General features: G+C 39.0%; 1 protein-coding gene and 1 long non-coding RNA gene across 3 annotated transcripts; both read right to left on the minus strand.

Annotated features, from left to right (window-relative positions):
• Positions 1-3,584: 3,584 nt before the first annotated feature.
• On the minus strand, positions 3,585-9,115 carry LOC140927635 (uncharacterized). Its single transcript, XM_073377310.1, has 2 exons — positions 8,979-9,115; positions 3,585-4,916 (listed from the first exon to the last, which is right to left on the minus strand). The coding sequence occupies exons 1-2, from the start codon at positions 9,040-9,042 to the stop codon at positions 3,604-3,606; spliced, it is 1,377 nt and encodes a 458-aa protein (XP_073233411.1). The 5' UTR covers positions 9,043-9,115; the 3' UTR covers positions 3,585-3,603.
• A 2,958-nt stretch (positions 9,116-12,073) lies between these two features.
• LOC140927653 (uncharacterized) lies at positions 12,074-18,289 on the minus strand. 2 transcript variants are annotated; one of them, XR_012164570.1, is made up of 3 exons: positions 18,208-18,289; positions 16,840-16,994; positions 12,074-12,463 (listed from the first exon to the last, which is right to left on the minus strand). It is a non-coding gene; the product is annotated as an uncharacterized lncRNA (long non-coding RNA). The 2 variants fall into 2 exon arrangements; XR_012164569.1 differs by lacking the exon at positions 18,208-18,289 and having other exon boundaries at positions 16,840-17,122.
• Between the last annotated feature and the right edge of the window lie 663 nt (positions 18,290-18,952).

Raw genomic sequence — 18,952 nt, forward strand, 5'->3', positions numbered from 1 at the left:
ACTGATCTCCATACATTTCCTTTAAGAATTAGTTGAGAGAATTTAATAAAGCATCAAGGCATTTTCTCTTTCATGATCATTTTTTATATTCTCACAACCTTATCTCTTGACAATGTATGGACATTGTTAGGAGAAAATTGCTGTTGGTCACTATTGGGACTTAAAGGGTTAAAACAATAACAAGAAAGTGAACTTATTTGAAAATATCTATGTTTACTAATAACAGTAACAGTTGCACAATAGTCAGAAGCCTTACTGAACAATAGACTTTCTATGAAGTATGGCCATAATTATTGGACACCTTACAGAATAAAACCAAAATATTTTTCAAGTTCTGAATTTTTGTTTTTTCTCAAGTGGAGGGGGATGGTCATACATTTCAGAAGTTGGATGATAATATGTTAATATAAAACTTCTCAGGGCCGAGTTGTTGAAAGCTGGGTTAAGATAATCCAGGGTTAGTGCGAGATTTGAATTCGGATTTGAAAGCTTAAAAAGCATTTCAGTTTTAATTCTTTTTGTCTACAAGTTGATGATTGGAACCTCTAAAAATAACACAGAAATTTTCCGAGAAAGTGCTTTTGAACACAAGAAAAAGAAACCAGGGTTAAATTTAACAGCGGGTTAAGCATTAATCAGCCTTCGAACAACTGTGCCCAGGTATCTGAAAAAATTCACTAGGTCTTCCTCAGATGAAAGAACACAGACTTGTAGGGTAAACTACTGTCTTGTACAGTGTCATCACACAGATTTGGCAGCTATAGTCTCTTGTCCCTGTCTAGTGATGGACATGATTTTAATATCATTTAAATTTTATTTGCTTTTCCCTTGGAGGGGGCTCTGTCACTTGTAAAGTGAAAAATTACCTCTTAATTCTACCTACGAGGCGGGGGAGGGTTACTCCCTTTGATGGCCTATTCAAGGATGCCCCGCCCAAAAGGGGTCTCTTTTTCAGGCTTCAGGTATATGAAAGGGTAGGGATTTCACTAGTTAAAAAAACCTAGAAAGGCTAACAGAATGATTATATGGCAATGAGAATTCAAGAAAATTTTTTTTTACATTGTGATTTATTCATATTTTAAAAGCAGTGTGTTGACAGTATTAAAAGAGATGCAAAGTTCAAAACTAGGTATGTGAAAGGGGTTTACTGATGAACTTGATGCTTCATTCATCGAAAACCTATGGGTAATTGCATCAGACTCTGAGTCAGAATTTGAAGGTTTCGTTGTTTAAAGACACTGAACATTTTACTTGAATCAAACACATGCAGTGATGATATTCAAGCTACCAGCAGTGCTGTGAGTAGAAATAATGTTTATGAATTGCTGTTATGATAATAATTCGAGTTGTGAATTTAGGTATATTAATAAGGACTTCAAGTTACAATATTTGTACGACATTTGACTTTTATTGAATAGAATAGCTTGTAAATAGGTGCTCGGTGTGTGCGATGTTTGTAGTAGCAACTACTTAGAAATTGTTGTAAACATATAATGAATTCCCAGCTCTTGAGATGGAAAAATTGAAGTTTTAATTCTTGGCGGTTTGTCTTGAAATCTTTTTTTAGAAAAAAAAAAAGTGGTCAAAAATTAGGGTGCGTATTATACACGGGCGCGCATTTTACAAGGGTAAATATGGTACCTTTTTTGTCAAAAGTGGCATATAAAAGGGTAAGGGGTTGGACCTTGGGGCAGAGCCTACGCATATAAGACTTTTTTTTTTTGACTAACTAATAAAAATTATAGAATTTTATAAAATAATGATAATAATAATAATGCAATCCAATGAAATATCATAAGTGCAGTTTTTTTATTGGAAAGAAAAATGTTGATTTTCAACAAGTCACTTAATAGTACAACTTAATATTAAAATATAGATATACATGTATTGTACCAAACAATAAACATTTTGATAATCATTGAGACAGAAGTCTCAACTTTACCCTGTGGGTTTAAAGTTTGGTGTGCAGTAAGAGTAAATAAATACTCATGTTTTATCAATTTTAAAACTAGTTCTTGGTAACTGTCAATATGCAAGATTATCTTATGATACTGATACAAATATTTTAACTTTAGGTCATTAAAATGTTGTTCTTGTCTTTGCTTTACAGCTTATGAAAATATTATTACTGTTATTTATTGCACTGGTATTTATTAAAAAAATTGTCTGGTAAAAGCATGGGATGCAGAACAAAGAACAATCTCATGCATACAGATGTTTATAGAAGTGAAAACTAGAACCCTGAACCATTATTTTTTCTTTACTGTTCAAACTCTCTTCTTTAACAGACACCCCTAGAAGACGGACACCTTTATAAAAAGGACACCTGTCCCTGCCTTTCTTTACTTGCTTTATTTGACTCACTATGAGACTGACATCTCTCTAAGACAGACACTCATTGCTTGTCCCAAAGGTGTCCATTTTAGAGACAGTTGACTAGTATATAAGTGTTATCCAATATTCAGTACAGGTGTGGCATTAACTGAACTTGTAGAGTCAGATTTACCAATGAAACATGTTATGTTCCCACTCAAACTTTTCCTGAAACTACAATAAGTGAAAAAAGTTATACTTTCAGTGCTGCCAAAAAACATCATTCAATTCTCTGCTGAGTAGTCTACTCCGCATTTAAAAGTCTGCAAAAAAAATCTATTGGTATCAACATAGCCTGTGAAAACCGACAAACGGTATTTCCAGCTGTCCAAGTCAGAGGGAGAAAAACAATAGCTATAAAGAGGTCTGTGTTTGAACGCTAGTATCTAACATTTGCTTTAATAAATTCTACACTTATTCTACATACACGCAATTTATACCAACACTTTTTTTTTACTGTTAAAAGGGGGTCCCCTGCATGATTTTTGTGATGTATTAGTGATTTTTTTCTTTCTCCAGTGAAATGTGATTTAAGCTTTTTATTATTTGGTAATTATTTAGGAATCCTGTCTTACAAAATAGTTTTTTGTTGAATGAGACAGGTGAATGGAGATTGGATTTAACAGGATTCATCAATGAATTTGTATTGTTTATTTATTTATTTATTTAGCATGAATGGCCTTAGGTCTGTGAAAGAAATTTGGTTACTGACTGTGAAATGTGTCAGGTGCAGTGTTCTTACCAGATCACAGCATTGTGGCATTGCCTCACTTTTTCGGGAAATGCAGCACTATTATTTTATTAGCCCAACTAAGGGTCCCAAGGGTGTAAAGAAGGAAAAAAAACCCTATTACAAAACATACGTAAGCATACATACAGGTACATATATTTCCTTTCAATATAAAGACATTTATGATCTCAGAAAGTATGAAGCATTTACTCTAACTCAGAGCTACAAAACCTTGAGTTAACTGCATGAAAAACTGGATATTAATAATATTTATTATCTAAGAAAGTACGAGGTATTTACTCTAACTCAGACCTGTGTAAACATTGAGTTAACTGTATCTAAAAATTGTGTGACCTGCTTTTTCTCCCTCATAACCCCGTTTTAGCTTCTCTACGGGTCCTGTGGACCCCAGTGTAGAAAATCCTGGTAAGAACACTGCGGGTGAACAGGGTAAATAAACCATGAATGGCAACATGGTAACAGGGGAGCCCCTTATAAGTTTACACCTCCTGTATACTTCCACCCCCTAGAATTTTATCTAAATGTGCTATGTAATTAATAGCATATTTCAGTATTTTGATTTTGGGGAGTTTAGTGTCACACTGATATCCTGGGATTAACTGCCTCAAATCCTGGTATGCATTATTCAACTGGGCAACTCTTCGACGCTCATGTTCATTTGCTAGAAGTCTGTTTAGTTTTGACCTCTGTCGACTTTTCATTTGGAATTCTTCCCCATCCTGCTTCCAGTCATCTTCCTCTTCTGGACTAACAAAGTCAGAACTGTAAACTCTTGGCCGAGTTGTTGCAACCCTCGTGTTATAATGCTTTACAATGCCATCTTTGCCAGCTCGTTTTGATTTTGAATGCTGTGGCTTTCTTGCCACCCTACGAGGTAAATTTTGCTGGACATTCATTGGCATTGTCTCATGTTTTTCCTGGCTGTTAACTTCACTATTACAGAGCTCATTCTTGTCAGTACCTGCATTCTTTGGCTCAGAGATTTCTTTTTTAATCTTTTTACGAGATGCCAATGCGCTTTCTGTCTCATAATCGTTTGTTTTCTTGACCTCAGTGATGTTTAATTGAGTTGTTTCCTTTAATGAAGAAATTTTCCCACTGTCATACTTGACTTTGGTATCCGAAACATTTGTGACTGATGTCTTTATTTTCTTCGCAGGAATCTCATCCATTGTTCTATCTGTGTCTTCTTTGTAAGTACTTTTATTAATTGACATTTTCTCCTCTGGTAAAACTTTGAGGTCAGTATCTGAGCTTACAACTCTTTCGATGTCCTTATCTACAAGGCCTATGGGTCTCTTTTCTACTCTCTGCCTAACTTCTTTCTCATCGAATTCCTCTCCTTTTAATGTTGCTGGCAAAGGCTTTGGATAAAATGGTTCAGGCTTTGGAAAGTAAATTATATGACAGGCACAGTCATGGTTTGTGCCACTGCAACGTCGTGGCAATGCAAGATGTTGGGTGACATCAGGCAGGGTTTTAGGTGCTGAAGAAAGACAGCTCAAACAACCAGTATTCTGTTCAAGTTTTCTATGAAAGCAGTCACAACAGCAATGTTTCACGCACGTATGGCTTGGTGCTAGATTGACAAAACTGTCAATCATGTGATGTCGTAGTAATCCTGCTGTATAGTGAAAACAGGAAGTGTTTGAATGATTCCAAACTGCGTGATTTCTTTCCAATAAATTCAAATGTGATGATGGATGAAAACCCACACGCTGGTTGGAGGGTACAGCTGTTTGTCGTTCAACCTCATGGTTCAATCTATCCTTTTTGATGCCATCTTTAATTTCTGAAAAAATGCAAAGAACAGGTTGAATTAAACATCTTTCACTTTAACTGGGTATATAATTTACCCCCAGGGTTCAGGAGTCACTCCCTTATCAATATCTGGCCAAAACAGGTATGTTTTGGCCAGATTGAGGCTCTTGAGTCTTAAACAGGGTATACAATTTCAATATTTAGCGCCTTGAACAGGGTATCTTCCTGGACCTGAAGCCTTCAGTACGGTGCAAACCTTGGTGGCACAGTCAGAGTCTACATATGTGGTCGGTGATGTGTTTATAATTGAAAAAACTCATTGAACCCAAACTGAAGAAACAATGGAGAACTTCTTAAACAGAGTGTCATGTTTGGGCCTCCAAAAAATATCTCTTGTCTTAAACATGGTAGTGAAATGAAAGGAAACAGGGTATTGCCTGTATGATTGATTTAACTTATGAAATTATTTGTACTCCAAGTACACAAAAGCTATGACAGCATGAATTTGCTCTATTGCAATTGCCAATAAATGGCTTTAAAACAAGACAGCTTGCATTTTGTCCTTTCCTAAACAGGGTAATTTAAGGTGTTGTCCTAAACTGGATTTATATTTGAGGACTTTTTTGTCCAAAACAGGGTCAGGGTTTTAAACCCTCAGTAACTCACCTATACCCAAATATTGGTCAAGTAACCCCGCCCCCGCCCCCCTTCCCTCCCCCCGGGATCTACACGCTGGTGGTGGAACGAAAGTGAGTGGCTTGATTTGTCACGCAACATGTGTGACAAGTAGGCTCTGCCTGCGGAAGTGAATAGTCAATTGTTCTTTTTTTAGTGTTTGTACATTCTGAGCAGGTGGGAGTCCTAAGCAATAAAAAATTTCATCAACCGAAAAAATAGATAAACCACTTCTTTAATACCCTAGGAGCAGGGTTTCCTTCTAATGTCTCTAATATGTAGGAAGATTGAAAGAGAATCTGATCGAAGGGTACTGTATTTTTAAAAAACGCGCGACGGATCCTCGACATCTTTTCTTTTATTGCGCTTTTAATTTCCTGGGAAACAATAACACGGGCTGTTAATGCAGCGGAAAGTGCAGAACAGAATTTTAATCTATCACTGTTGGTGGATGAGTGCATGTGAAAGTGAACTGAGGAAAAACAACATTTGCTTCTTTATGAGCGGTCGGAAATGGCGGCGGTTTTGCATATGCAAAACGCGTTAAATAAAAACGCTTTATTACAAAGTAATTAAGGTGAAAAGAAAATCTTCATTTATATGAAAAATTTAGTACGATGACCTGAGGCTGGGAACTCTAAAGTACAACTTTACAGAGGGCTGATATTGCATGGGCTTTTTTAATTACGAGTCGTAAAATGCGAAATTTCGTTTATTAAACTTGATCTTGCTCCGAGGGAGATTATTGTAATAACGTTGCCCCCTTTTTTTCTTTACAGGTGATCAAACGAAACTTTCAAACCATTTTTCAACTTTTTCTATGTTCAGTGCAGATCTAGGCGAGAATGTGTTTTTCCCTAAGTGTTTACCGTCTAAACCGTGGCTTTTAAATCGAGATACTCGATAACACACACATAACTTAATCTTATTGAAAAACAGCAGGAAATGCCAGATGCAAAAATGTAGAAAATACATGTAAACCATCTGGAAGAAGAAGCTAACTATTGTTTTGTTTTTCCTCATTTTCTCCTTTCACATTGTAGTGGTTTGAGTTTCAGAACTCAATTGTTTTGGGATAAAAAGACTTGTAATACAAAGGCCCATCAATACAAGCGGCTTAATTCACTAAAACTGAAACCATTTCTGCGCGGTAAAAACGCCCATTTTCTTCTAAAAGGCGCATATCAAAGATCCACCTGAAGCCCAGCTGTTTTCGTTTGCATGCGTTATCTGAAAAATAAGCATTCTTGGAATATCTAGTTTTGGCTAACGGCGATCTTTAAAAGCCACAGACAACATACAGGCCCAAAAAAATCGATTTTCCATATGCTATTTTCCATTCTTCTCGTATTGCACAAAACGCTTTTCCCGGGCAAACAATCTACAAATTAGAGCTTAACGAAAACAACGCGACAAATGGTTTCTCTGGGGCACAGTTGTTTCCACGCTGCTTTCCAGACTTGAATTACAATTTTTTCGCTGACTTTTCACCAGAGATGAATAAGAAATTTAATAAGTGATGATATCTTCAGACCTTTTCCGAGTGTTTGGAACAAATATTTCATTTTATGACTGATAAGGCGTTCTGAAAAAGCCATCGTCGATTTCCAAGTTGCTTCGACAGAAAACAAACGCAGGAAAAAAGCTTTATACGAGCTCTTAAAATGTTGTATTGTTATCAGCAACGTATTGAACATCTGTTTCGACATAAAGAATACATCTTCAACAGCTAAAAAAAATTATTTATCTTTCATTTAAAATTTTTCTCGTAAAAGCCTTTTGTCAGTCCATCTAAAGAGTTCCCTGTTTTAAAATCAAAATTGTCATGATTTATCATTCAGCTGATTTTTTTCTTTATTATACAGAGCGTCAATGAAGGCTTTTTACGATTGAAAAGTGAAAAGTTTTGAAATGAAAAATGAATCCTTTCTAATGAAAGAAAAAACTAAAATTAACATAGCAAATAAAATATTGTCACTTTTGCGTGTGTCCAGGCGTCGAATTCGATTTTTTTACGATACCACCTTTATTCTTGAAAGGAAAATTTGCCTTTATTCCTCGGATTACCAACATCATTAGCAAGCCCGCTTTAGATCTTCCTTTTACATGTATATTAACATATTTCAAAGAAGAAGTACATTTTTTGAGGATTTAATTTTCTCCCGCCTTTTTTCTAGAAAGTTTCATTTATCTAGCGTGAAATAAACAAATCTCGGAATAATGTACACAATGATATCACAATGATCCTAGGCTATCGTCGGACGATTTTATTTTTCCAGTTTTCCCCAAGGATTATCATTCAAAATAGCTCCTGATACAAATCATCTTAGGGAGACGTTCGTAAAGCTCTCGTCTTTATTCTTAGGGCTAATGCTCTCAAGATTTTCCTCCGCTCTGATTAAAATTCATAACTTTTCGTTTTTATTAGTAAAGATAGAGGGCATTTCAAGACCTGAACGCAGCAGGCCTTCCGGCCTTCATTTAACGTTTCCCGCGCTGTCTTATCATAATTTAGTTGTCTTGAAATTCCTTTCCAAGCTTAAGCAAATTTAGCCGCCCTTTTCTTATGCCAGATTCCAAAGTTTTGCTTTCCCGCTTTTTACATTATTTTTTTCTCTTTTTTTATGCGTGGTTGTTTGTATTTTTATTGCTGAATGCAATCCCCTCGGAACAGCTGTGACATTAGGCCTCACATGTTTACAGAACCGTTTTAATTTATGGCTAAAATTCATAGGACAACATTTCCATTGGTTTTTGTGTTCAAGTTGCCTGGTATCGACCTTAAACAGCAATCGAAAACGAGGGGAAATTTACAAATCCCGGAAAAAAGTGGAATTTCATCCACTGGTAATCCCCTTGTCAAAGCTGTGAAAATTCAAACAGAAAATCGCCACCCGGGCCAGCAAGTTTGCAAAACATCTGCCGTCAGCATCCCAGGTGTGTGTATACTAAAATTACTGTTACTTGCAAAAGTGCTAATAAGAAAAAGACTCTGAAGATTTCTAAACGCTAAAAAGCCCGCTTAAAACCAAGAAAACCAGATTAAACTCTTTTCCCCATGAAGGCGCAGATGAATGAAATTGTACAATTTCTCTCTCGTCGCTGAAAAATCTCAACGGCTTAATGTACGTCTGTGATATGATTTTGCAAATGTAAAGTTGAATAATGAATCGGTAAGCAGTTCGAATAAACTTGAATTAATTAAAGCAATATTCTTCTTAACATAAACGCGGATCATTTTCCAATTTTCCCAGCGGCTCGACCAGTGATGTGGAATAGAGAGTTCTGTCTCTGCGTGTTGACATCTGAAATCAACCGTACCCAGGCAGTGAAGAGGAACCGCGAGTGAATATGACCGATCGATCGTTCGGTACACGTGCGAATTTTAAGTAAAGAATCAAGTTCACCTCTAACTTACCGGAATCGGAAACAGATTTTGTATCTTCGCTCTTTCGCCTCTTCACAAGAAAAGAACGAGGCATGATCGCAAGAAGAAGAGGAAGAAACTTGGGACCGGCCGTCACAGCTTGCTTGGATCACAGTCAGACGATAGGCTTTAAACATCAACTATAAATAAACCCCTCAGCCTCACTTTGACACATGTTTTCAACAATTTCCGGTTTAATGAACTCGCAGATTTTCCGAAAAAAAATGCCCAAACGAAAGTAACTATTTTCCAAAAAAATCCTAATTCTTAAAAAAAAAAACCGAACTGCTTTACACTGGTTAATATTTTTCCATATTCAAAATAGCAACTACAACAATATTTATTTAACCGGAAACGGAAGTTGATTTATGTTTTTTCATCCCGTAGGATCAGTGAACTGCATCTGCATCTACAGTTGGATTGAATAAATAACCCTCATCTAGCCCGCGAACAGCAGACGTATTTCCGGTCGTCGCTTCTCTCGACCGGAAATACGTCTGCTGTTAGCAGGCTAACCCTCATCCCTCCATCCCTCCTAAATCAATGATGAAGCCGTGCGAAAGCCAAAATGCGCCATATTCCCATCCTTGATTTGGTGGGAGCGGGAGGTATAAATTTCCCATCTATTTTGTGCAAGATTGTAGGTACAGAGGACAATCATTTCTATCTATCCATTGCTGGACATTAGCACATAGGCTATGAAGCTATCTTCATTGTAGAATGCAAAACAGTCGATTTTTTACTCAAAATCAGTAAAGAAATCGGTAAAGCGTGGCGTAAGAGTCTTACGTGCACGAGGCGCGCACACCCGTAGGGCTTGCGAGGCGAGAGAAAAACCGACCGTCCGTTTTCCCTTTAGCGTCTCTCCCCAGTCTCGCTCTCTGTTTTCAGCCTCGTTCCAGACCTTTTGTTTGACTGCTCGCGCGTACTTGAATACGCAAAAATACGTAATAATAGTACATATTTTCGACTTTCTTATCGTTACTTGAAGGGCTCATTTGATATAGGTACGTTATAGTCGGTATAGTGGAAGTGATACGATTGGTTTGGACATCCATGATTGTGGCAAGGAACGTTGACAAAGTAACTTATAGTTTGCCTCACGATGCGTTGTTACTTTTGATATAAAGCGCAAGATTTCGGCTGCTATCTGATAGTCATTTTCACGACAAAGTGGACTGAACGTAAGTTTTCGTTCGATGAACAGCTATGATTAGTGGGTCATTAGTGGACGAGATGTTTTATTCTTCAGAGTTTGTTGCCGGATTTGTTTGCTCCCTGTAACCCTGCGAGTAGAGATAGCCTGCGAGCAACGGGGGCGGGGGAGGAAAGAGGCTACCTTTTCGTCATAAATATTAGCCTGTTACGTTCCAGGCTCCGCGATAGTCGGGTCCGCACAAACATGAAAATAAAAAGGAGAGGAAAGGGCGTACGCACGTTAAAAACACGCGACAGTGGAATCCACCCTGATACTTCAATAACTTGTGCGTAAATAACGTCCGCGCGCACTTTCCAAGAAAATTTAATTGTCTAAATTATCGAACGGGAATGAACGGCTGCAGACAGAGGCTTCTTTCCTCACGCTACGCCCATATTTATGTCACTGTTCCAGGCTCTCAGATAGTGGGGAAGACGCAAAAGTGAAAGGTACGTGCTTTCTCAATCCCTGCGGACCGGACTATCTCGGAGCCTGGAAGAGGATAACCAACATCTTGAAATAACAAGGAAAACGACGTTGGCTCTCAAACAGTACTGAGCAAAACCAAGAGCCATATTATGGCTCTTGGCAAAACGTATAGTGAGATTACGAAATTAATTAGTTAATACAGACATTGTCCGGTGTCTTGTCTACAGAAGTTGCAGCCCCCCGCCCCCCGGGTTGTAAGTCTCTTAACTTTTTGTTCCGAGTATAAGGCTTACAGTATAAGCAAAATAAGCAAAATCTTTGGCAATTTGAGTGAAATAGACGTTCTGTTTTTTCCCGTCTGTTGTTGTTTCTCAGGCTCTTCACAGATTTCGTCAGTGACAATAATACCGTATAAACGAAGCTATCACTATTTCAACAGTGTTCTCTTTTCTGCAAGGAAAACGTCTCCAAATTTTTTTTCTTTTAATGCGGACTTTATTAATTAACCAATCAGAGGTACTAACAAGATCTGGGCAGTACCGGGTCATCAGTATGAAACAGCGCTCGTTGATGTGCCGCCAGGTTCTCCAAATCCTGACCCTATTTCAGACCAAATAATGTCATTTTTCACACCCGTTTTCACTGACCTGGCCTGTAAAATCCATACCCGTTTTCAGACCTGGCATCTAAGTAATTATATCATCATTACTTATTAAATTAGGACAAAAAAAAAGATTTCTTAAATTCCAACACTCCCGTAATTCCCTCGAAACCCATTCCCGATTCCAGACCAAAATGGGCAAAGTCTATACCCGTTTTTAGACCAAAACAGCGCAAAACCCCTAGCCTTTGGGGCGGCACGTACCTATATGACTTAAGGGAGTATCCCCCCGTACCCCCCCCCCCCCCCGGTGGGAACCAGTGGTGGCGTGGCGAAATTTCAGGCTAGGAATTAGGGCGCCGTAAGCACCTATAGGGAATTTTCGCATGACGTCACGTCCGCCACATGGTGTTCCAGAACAATATGAAACAGCGGCCATGTTGGTGTTCCAAACCTGTGAGAGTTGACTCTTTTTCTGAAATAAAAGCTTTCTTTTGTTCCAGCAAATTTGCGTATCTGCTAACCACGTGAGTGAAAACTATTCAAGGCGGAAAATTTTGCTCGAGAACTAAACTAAGTAACTTAGGCACGGCTGTTGCTTTTGTTTGAACAAAATTTTTTCCTTGTGAAAAAAAACCATCGTTCGCGATTCTGATTAACGGAGGCGCTATTTTTGTCACTTGTGAAAAAGAAAAAACTTTCGCTCCTCCGATTGGCTAGAACTCATTTGCCATGAAAGTTTCACTTGCGTCATTGCTTTTCAGTTAGTAAATCTCAGTATGTATTTCATAAAACCAGTTTTAGACTGCTTTTGCAGATGTATCAGCAGGATCTGGATGACTAAGTGCCAGATATATCTATTATCCTTCTGATAGTTGATTTTATTGTTCAATTCACTTTACAAATTAATTTACAGGAATTCTACATCGTTACACATGGCAACGATTTACAAGTTGAATTACCCTATCCGCACATATGGCAGACTGAAATCCATTGTAACAACAATAAATGATAAAGAAAAGAGAAATAACTAAGGCTTAAAATGAACTGGACGACGCAATAATCTTAGTTTCATAGGCTAGACGTTGTTTCGTTTGGTGTCCTGCGCTTGTCAAATTCATTTCCAGTTTGGTTGGTTATCCTGTTCTCTCACGTGGTATCGCCTTGCTTTCCTTCTCACCGCATCTTCAGCCATTCCAAGGCGATCACTTGCGTAGTCAGATTTCTTGTTAGACATCTTGTAACCACCTACAGAAAAATAAGTACATTAAGGCTATGTTCAAACGATACCGGATAACGTTTACGCCGGCACGAAATCCATACCCGATAGCGGCCTCCCTTCACACAGAACTAGAACGGTGATTTCGGCGCGCGATCTCTAGTAAGTACGGACTAACTGGAGAGTCACATACCGGATAGCCGTTCACACCATGAACATAGCCTCAGACACGACAGGGCCGGGGCACCCAACGACTGCTTTCTGTAAAATATCTGTTCGGAGAAACAAATATTACCTAGAATGTTCTATTGCTTGAATAGGGCAAAAAAGTTCTAGATTAGCGTTCCATTCAGGTACAATTTTCGAAGCTTGTCTAAAAAATTCCCTACGGTTTTCTGAGGTTTAATTTTTCATATTTTACTCCTTATGTTAGGCTAATTTTCGTCGAAAAAGGAAACCTAAAATTTCGGATTCAAGAATGTGATGGAGAGAGGAATAAGAAAAATTCCCACTTTCGTAAAAAGTTCAATTGCATCTAAAATTTTCCGGAAAATAACACTGAAGCCCTCGTAATTTCGAAGAGACTCAAGTTCCCCTAGGATGACCGAACACGTACAAATTTTATAGCGCCGCTTAGAATGCATTTCTAGAAGAGATCTTAAAGTACTCTGAATAGCCTAAAATGACTTTTCAATACATTAAGGAGAAAACCGTCGTTGGTTGCCCCTGACACAGGTTGTTTACCATTTACAACAAACTCCTGGAAATTCCGGGTGGGATGTAAATGGTAAACGTTTTTTTTGGTTCGTCCCACTGGAAAATTCCTAGTTTGCGTATTATGGCGGTTTTGTTGAGCCGGGCGCACGAGCGGCGAAGCCGCGGGTCGCGAAATTCGCCGCAAAGCGCGCGGGAACGAGCGGCGAAGCTGCGTGAAAAAGTTGCTCCCGCCCCAATCTCCCCGCGGTTTCTCTGCTCTCGCCCGCCTTTATTACTTAGCGCGCCCAACCGAAACCGCCATGCCACGCAGGCTAGAAAATTCCCGGGACAAACCGAAATTCTGAAAAGGTAATCCTATTTTCCCGGTTGGGACGTTCCGAATGGAAATTCGTTTACCATTTACAAGTTTCTTGAGTTTCGTACTAGTTACATGTTGAAACTAGAATCCAGTCTAGCGCGGCGCGACAATCCGGAAATTTTGGGCAAACGGTAAACGACACGTACCGTTCTTACCGAACGAAAATTCCCAACTAAAATTTCCGGAATTTTGTTATAAATAGTAAACAACCACGGTGACATGTTGCTTTGAACATGTTTCTGCCTTTATTGTGGCGACAAGTTTCAACACTCATTTGAAAACAATTGTCACGTGCAGTGGTGCACCGAGACGGTGGAAACACTAAAGAAGTCAACACAAACTTAGCCTGAATTTCAGACGATTACTGCGAGTCGTTATTACTCCCTCAGTAACTGAGATGGAGAGAAAATGACTCGAAGCAATCGGATGAAATTCAGGGTAACAGAAGCTAACAGTTAATTTTTGTGCGCAATATTGCAGTCACATGATGGCCTACGTTGCAAGCGTTTCAGCACAAACAAGTCAGGGGCTAAACTATCTGAGATCATTTACGGAAGATTTTCTCTATGTCGCTAATGAGTGAAGTATCTCCCAGCTATTAATACGGTTAAATCTTTAAAACATTTTATACATCTTAGCCGCAGACATACCAAACTAAGTGATTTTAGGATATGATCTTGGCGGGAAAAAGTTTTAACTTTTCGGTTTGGGGGTAGGTTCACATTATACCGGATATCCAGTAGTCATTTTTAGTGTACTGGCAAGCCAAGATCACTCTACTTTTCAGAAATCAATCAGTATAGATGAACATCCCCCAAGTCGGATAATATCAGAGGGAAAAGAAACGAAATACAAGTGAAGTAAGGTATGGTTCCTTTTGGCAAAAATAAACACACATCGCTTTAAGACAACTTTTGTAAATGGGAAAAACTAACTCCCGGGCGCAGTATTGGGGTGTTCAGCGGACACGATTTTATGGTTCAGCATGTTGTTTAAGCTTCACGGAAAATCCCAGGATATTTCACACGAGCATACGTGATGTGCAAACGTTTCCCGCCAAATTTGAAAAATGGCGGATAAAGAGGCGGGGTAAAGACAGACCAATTTGCAAATGACCTCACTAACCAATAGCAATCAATGTTAAAACAGAAAATAAGCGCAATTCAGAAAAAATTCAACAAAAACTGACTGATTTAGAATTCATCAATGCTGTTGTTGTGGTTGTTGCTCTTGGTGAAACGAGTGACAGTGTCGATGGCGTGACTGCTCGGCAATTCCTCTGAGGCAGTCTAATTTTTTGGGCGTCGCTAGCTGTTTCTGCAATAAAAACAGAAAGCAACTTGTGGAAACCCTAGTCTGGCCACGACCACTTTTACCTACTTTTTTGTCCACTTTTCATTACCGCTGACCCGGCGTGTTGACAGAAAATAACAGCTGACTTACAAAAAAGATGGCTGTGAAAAGATCTACAGGTAAACAAGCAGATTGTTACTGTAAAGGTTGATTTCCACTGACGCGTTTTTGGCTACGCACGTTAACGCACGTAAACGCACTTTTCATTACCGCTGACCCGGCGTGTTGACAGAAAATAACCGCTGACTTACAAAAAAGATAGCTGTAATAAGATCGGCCGGTAAACAAGCAGATTGTTACTGTAGAGGTTGATTTCCACTGATGCGCTTTTGGCTTCGCACGTTAACGCACGTAAATTTTAATCAGGTAAATAAAATAGAGGTAAGAGAAAAAGTGCTGAGATTAAACGAGAAGTTGAGCAAGGTTCAACCTTTAGGTCTTACGAGCAACCTTTCATGTGTTGTCTCTGTTTTATTTGCGAACGTAAAATTTTACGCAGGTAAGCAAGTAAAATTACGCAACACTAGAAATCAACCCTAACAGTCATCTGTTGCAAAATGTTATGTGCAAAGTTGGCAGTGCATAGTACAATAAGCCTCTCCAGACGCTCTTTGTAAGACCATTTCTCAAATCACCCAAGCTCCCCCGCCCCATTCCTCAAAATTCAAATGGTCCGCCCGTGGTGGAAAAAGGCAGATTTCTGTTTGCAAACAAATCTTTATTCCATTTAGCTATTATAGCAAAAAATCGATGGGATATTTCCAAGTTTGTCCACTCTTATCAGGTAGCCCTTGCTGCTTGAAACAAGGCCAGATCATTCAACAGATCCCGCGGTAAGCCTCGGAGTAAAACTAGAAGGAATTGCGGTAAAATAAAGAAACTTTTTTTTGCTGTCCAGTGAAGCATCTCGCTTTGCAACCACCATTTGGTATGGGAGCTAAGTTTTTGAGCGATAACTTGGTAGTTACTCTCCCTTCTCGAACGTAAACAAAATAAACAGATGATATCAGACTGTGCGAAGATCGCGTGTATTTATTTCTAGTTTTTCTGGCGTCCGAAAAAACGCTTTTGTTTTGCGAAAAAGAACTATTATGAGAAAGAAATCTGCCATCTTTTATTTAAAACAGCTTGGATTTTCAAATTGGCGCCTCTAGCAAGAAGAGTATAGACAAAAAGAGAAATGTGTATTACAGAATTGATAATAAACATCTTGGCATTTTCCGTGACGCTTAAACAACAAATTGAGCCAGTTAAAATCGTGTCCACTGAATACCCCCATACTCCGCCCGGGAATTAATTTTCGTCTGTCTGAGGCAGTAAGCCACAAAAAGAGTTCGTGCATCTCCCGTCTCGCGCCTTCAGTCACGCGCGTGGTCATTTTCGTGTCTCGCGCGGACCAAGAAGAAAGAGAGACTGCTCGTAGTCTAGGGAAGGTGAACTAAATCCTAGGTCCTCGCACCTGAATTTTCACTTCTGTTTCTAGCCGATTCCATTCCTCGTTCCTACTTGTTCATCCACAGTTCAATTACCTGTTTACACTGCACAAAAGTGTAGCACAGAGCCTATCCAATCTGTGTACTGTGAACATAGCCTCAGTTTCATCGTCACCCATTCAATCCCATTTCAGGCATTTTTTTTTCAAATTACGCACTTAAAATTACGCATTCACTCCAAACCTGACTACTCTAAGGACGCTTTCTATTTGTCACAACTGACCGGCTAGACCATTCCCGTCATAACGAGAATTTTACTTTTAATCAAAAGTATCCAGCCAGATCAGTCAAATAGTACGCACGAAGGAGAATGGTTTTTCAGCAAAACTCTTAGAAAAAGTCGATTTCATTTGCTAACTGACTGATCGGGCAATGATCTGGCCGGCCAGTTCTGACAAATTGAAAGCAATCTTCGATAAAAAGAGTTTTAGTTAAAGGCAGTTTGCATTTCAACTCTTAAGAGAAAATTAAACATGTTCCTTACGTTTTCCATTCACAGGACTTCCGTATGTTCCAAATGCTTCAGATAAGGAGAACAAGAAATTAGCCAAGCAAAACAGAAGAACCAAAGCCTTGAAATGATTCATCGTAGCTTTGTCACAATAAACACGTCGTTCGCAGTAAATTTACACAAGTGATCTAAGAAGCAAATGAGGTTCTTCTTAAGCGTATTGTGCAGGAACGAACTGAGCATTAACATCTGTGCTTTGCTGATAACTCTATGTACTTAGTTCCTGCTTAGCGGGGAAGCTAGACATGAGGGCTTCTTCAAACCGTTTGCGATAGTACAAAAGATAACTGGTCATTTATGATTGTTTAACTGCCGGTTGAAAGCCGATCCCCCATACCACCCCCGTCCCCACTCCCAGATAGCTGTAAACAAAAACATTATAAATTAGTCCAATTTTTATCCTTCCGGATACAAGCCTTCCTCTAACTTGTATTGAAATGAATTCTACTTATTATGAAGTTTTGAAGATTAATTTAAAGCAAGTAATGCAAAACCTACTTAAATCTACACTGCTATAGCCTGTTTCGAAGCGCTCTTTCTATTCCGGTTACTGAAGCTCCCTTCCGATATAAGCCCCTCCGTTTATAAGCCCTTCTAAAACCCCTTACGAAGATGGATAAGCCCACAGCTTATAAGCGGAAGCTTACTGTATTATTCATTAGCACAACGGGCAACAGGGGTTTGCTGCTAAAGCGGGCGGTGTATTACAAGGTGATTAATACAGGGCCCGAACGGTAGGAGCAACACAAACAGTGGCCCAAATGCAGCAATTTTCTCATCATTTTAACCTTACTTCTACTTCAAATACAAAAACAGTTATAATAGTTAATCCTGTTGATCTTGTTTAATAAAAAGTAATTTAAAACATGACATTCGTGTACAGACTAAAATGTGCCAAGATCCTGCTCGAAATTTGTTGCAAATTGTTTGCGCTTGTAACTACCCTTTTGTGTCCATTTTTTACAGTAAATAGCAGAGCACAATGTTAAAATCTACAATCTGAAAAGGTACTCAAAGAAAAAAATTACTGCTATTAGGCGCGTGTTTGTTAACCTTTTTGGTTTCTCGTTCCCCGGCAAAAGCTGGTGAAATTTTTGCAAACAAGTTCTTCTTGCATGGATACCAGGTATAAGGAAAAATAACTAAAGAGACTAAGAGGAACTCTGAGAATCATAATTATAGATCTCTCTGTCCTCAGTTGATAGTTTTCATAATGCACGATTTTTTAAATATTCGTTAAATCACAAAACCAGAATGTTTCCTCGCCATTTCCACAGCAATAAACTGCATGTGTGAGCACTTTTGGGCCTTTTTATGGGCCGAAATAACGGATTTCCCTACCTTTTCTTATACTTCAACTCGTGAAATCCCAACCCTTTTATACACGAGAAGCCCAGAAATAAATTTACCCCGTATAGTTAAATATATGGAGTACCCCCTCCCCCACCTCTTTTCCCAGTTGGCGGTAGTTAAATAATTTTCTATCAATATCGAATGTCTGACTGCTTGTTTGGGTGTTCAAAACAATATGATACCACCCACAGACGTCAGTCACCCTTAGAGCTTATCACCTCCAGAAAATATATTGCGGGCATGATGATAAATTGGCCCTCATTTCCTGTAGATACAGATATGTTTTACTTTCCAAATAAGCCGCTGCTAGCCTGTCAAAATGCCGTGAAGGGAACTGTTTTAATTCCACCTGCATTGCCTAATGTTAACATGGTCGATGTTTTTCATGTTTCCAAGAGATCATATGAGGGGTTAGCCTGCAAGCATCACCTGAGGGCCGCACGCGAAAGTACAAGCGCTCGCTGCTAGCCTCGCAGGCTATAAAGGGGTATGGATTTTTGTTATTTCCCAGTGCCTCGTCGGCAAATTGATCCTGGCAATAATTCGCGTTATTTTTTTTTCGAACAAGGTGATTATTACTTGACATGACGGAGCCAAATTATGTATGGCTGCTTTTGACACTGATCTCCAGACTGAAGATTCGTAAAGAGGAGAGTGGTAGACCGCAAGCAGTCGTCCTTTCTTTCCTCAGAGCCACGCACGACGGCCGAAGAGCGAGCGCAAAAGTAAAATT

This window comes from Porites lutea, chromosome 2 (genome assembly GCF_958299795.1).
Source record: "Porites lutea chromosome 2, jaPorLute2.1, whole genome shotgun sequence".
In the NCBI taxonomy this organism is placed as follows: Eukaryota; Metazoa; Cnidaria; class Anthozoa; order Scleractinia; family Poritidae; genus Porites; species Porites lutea.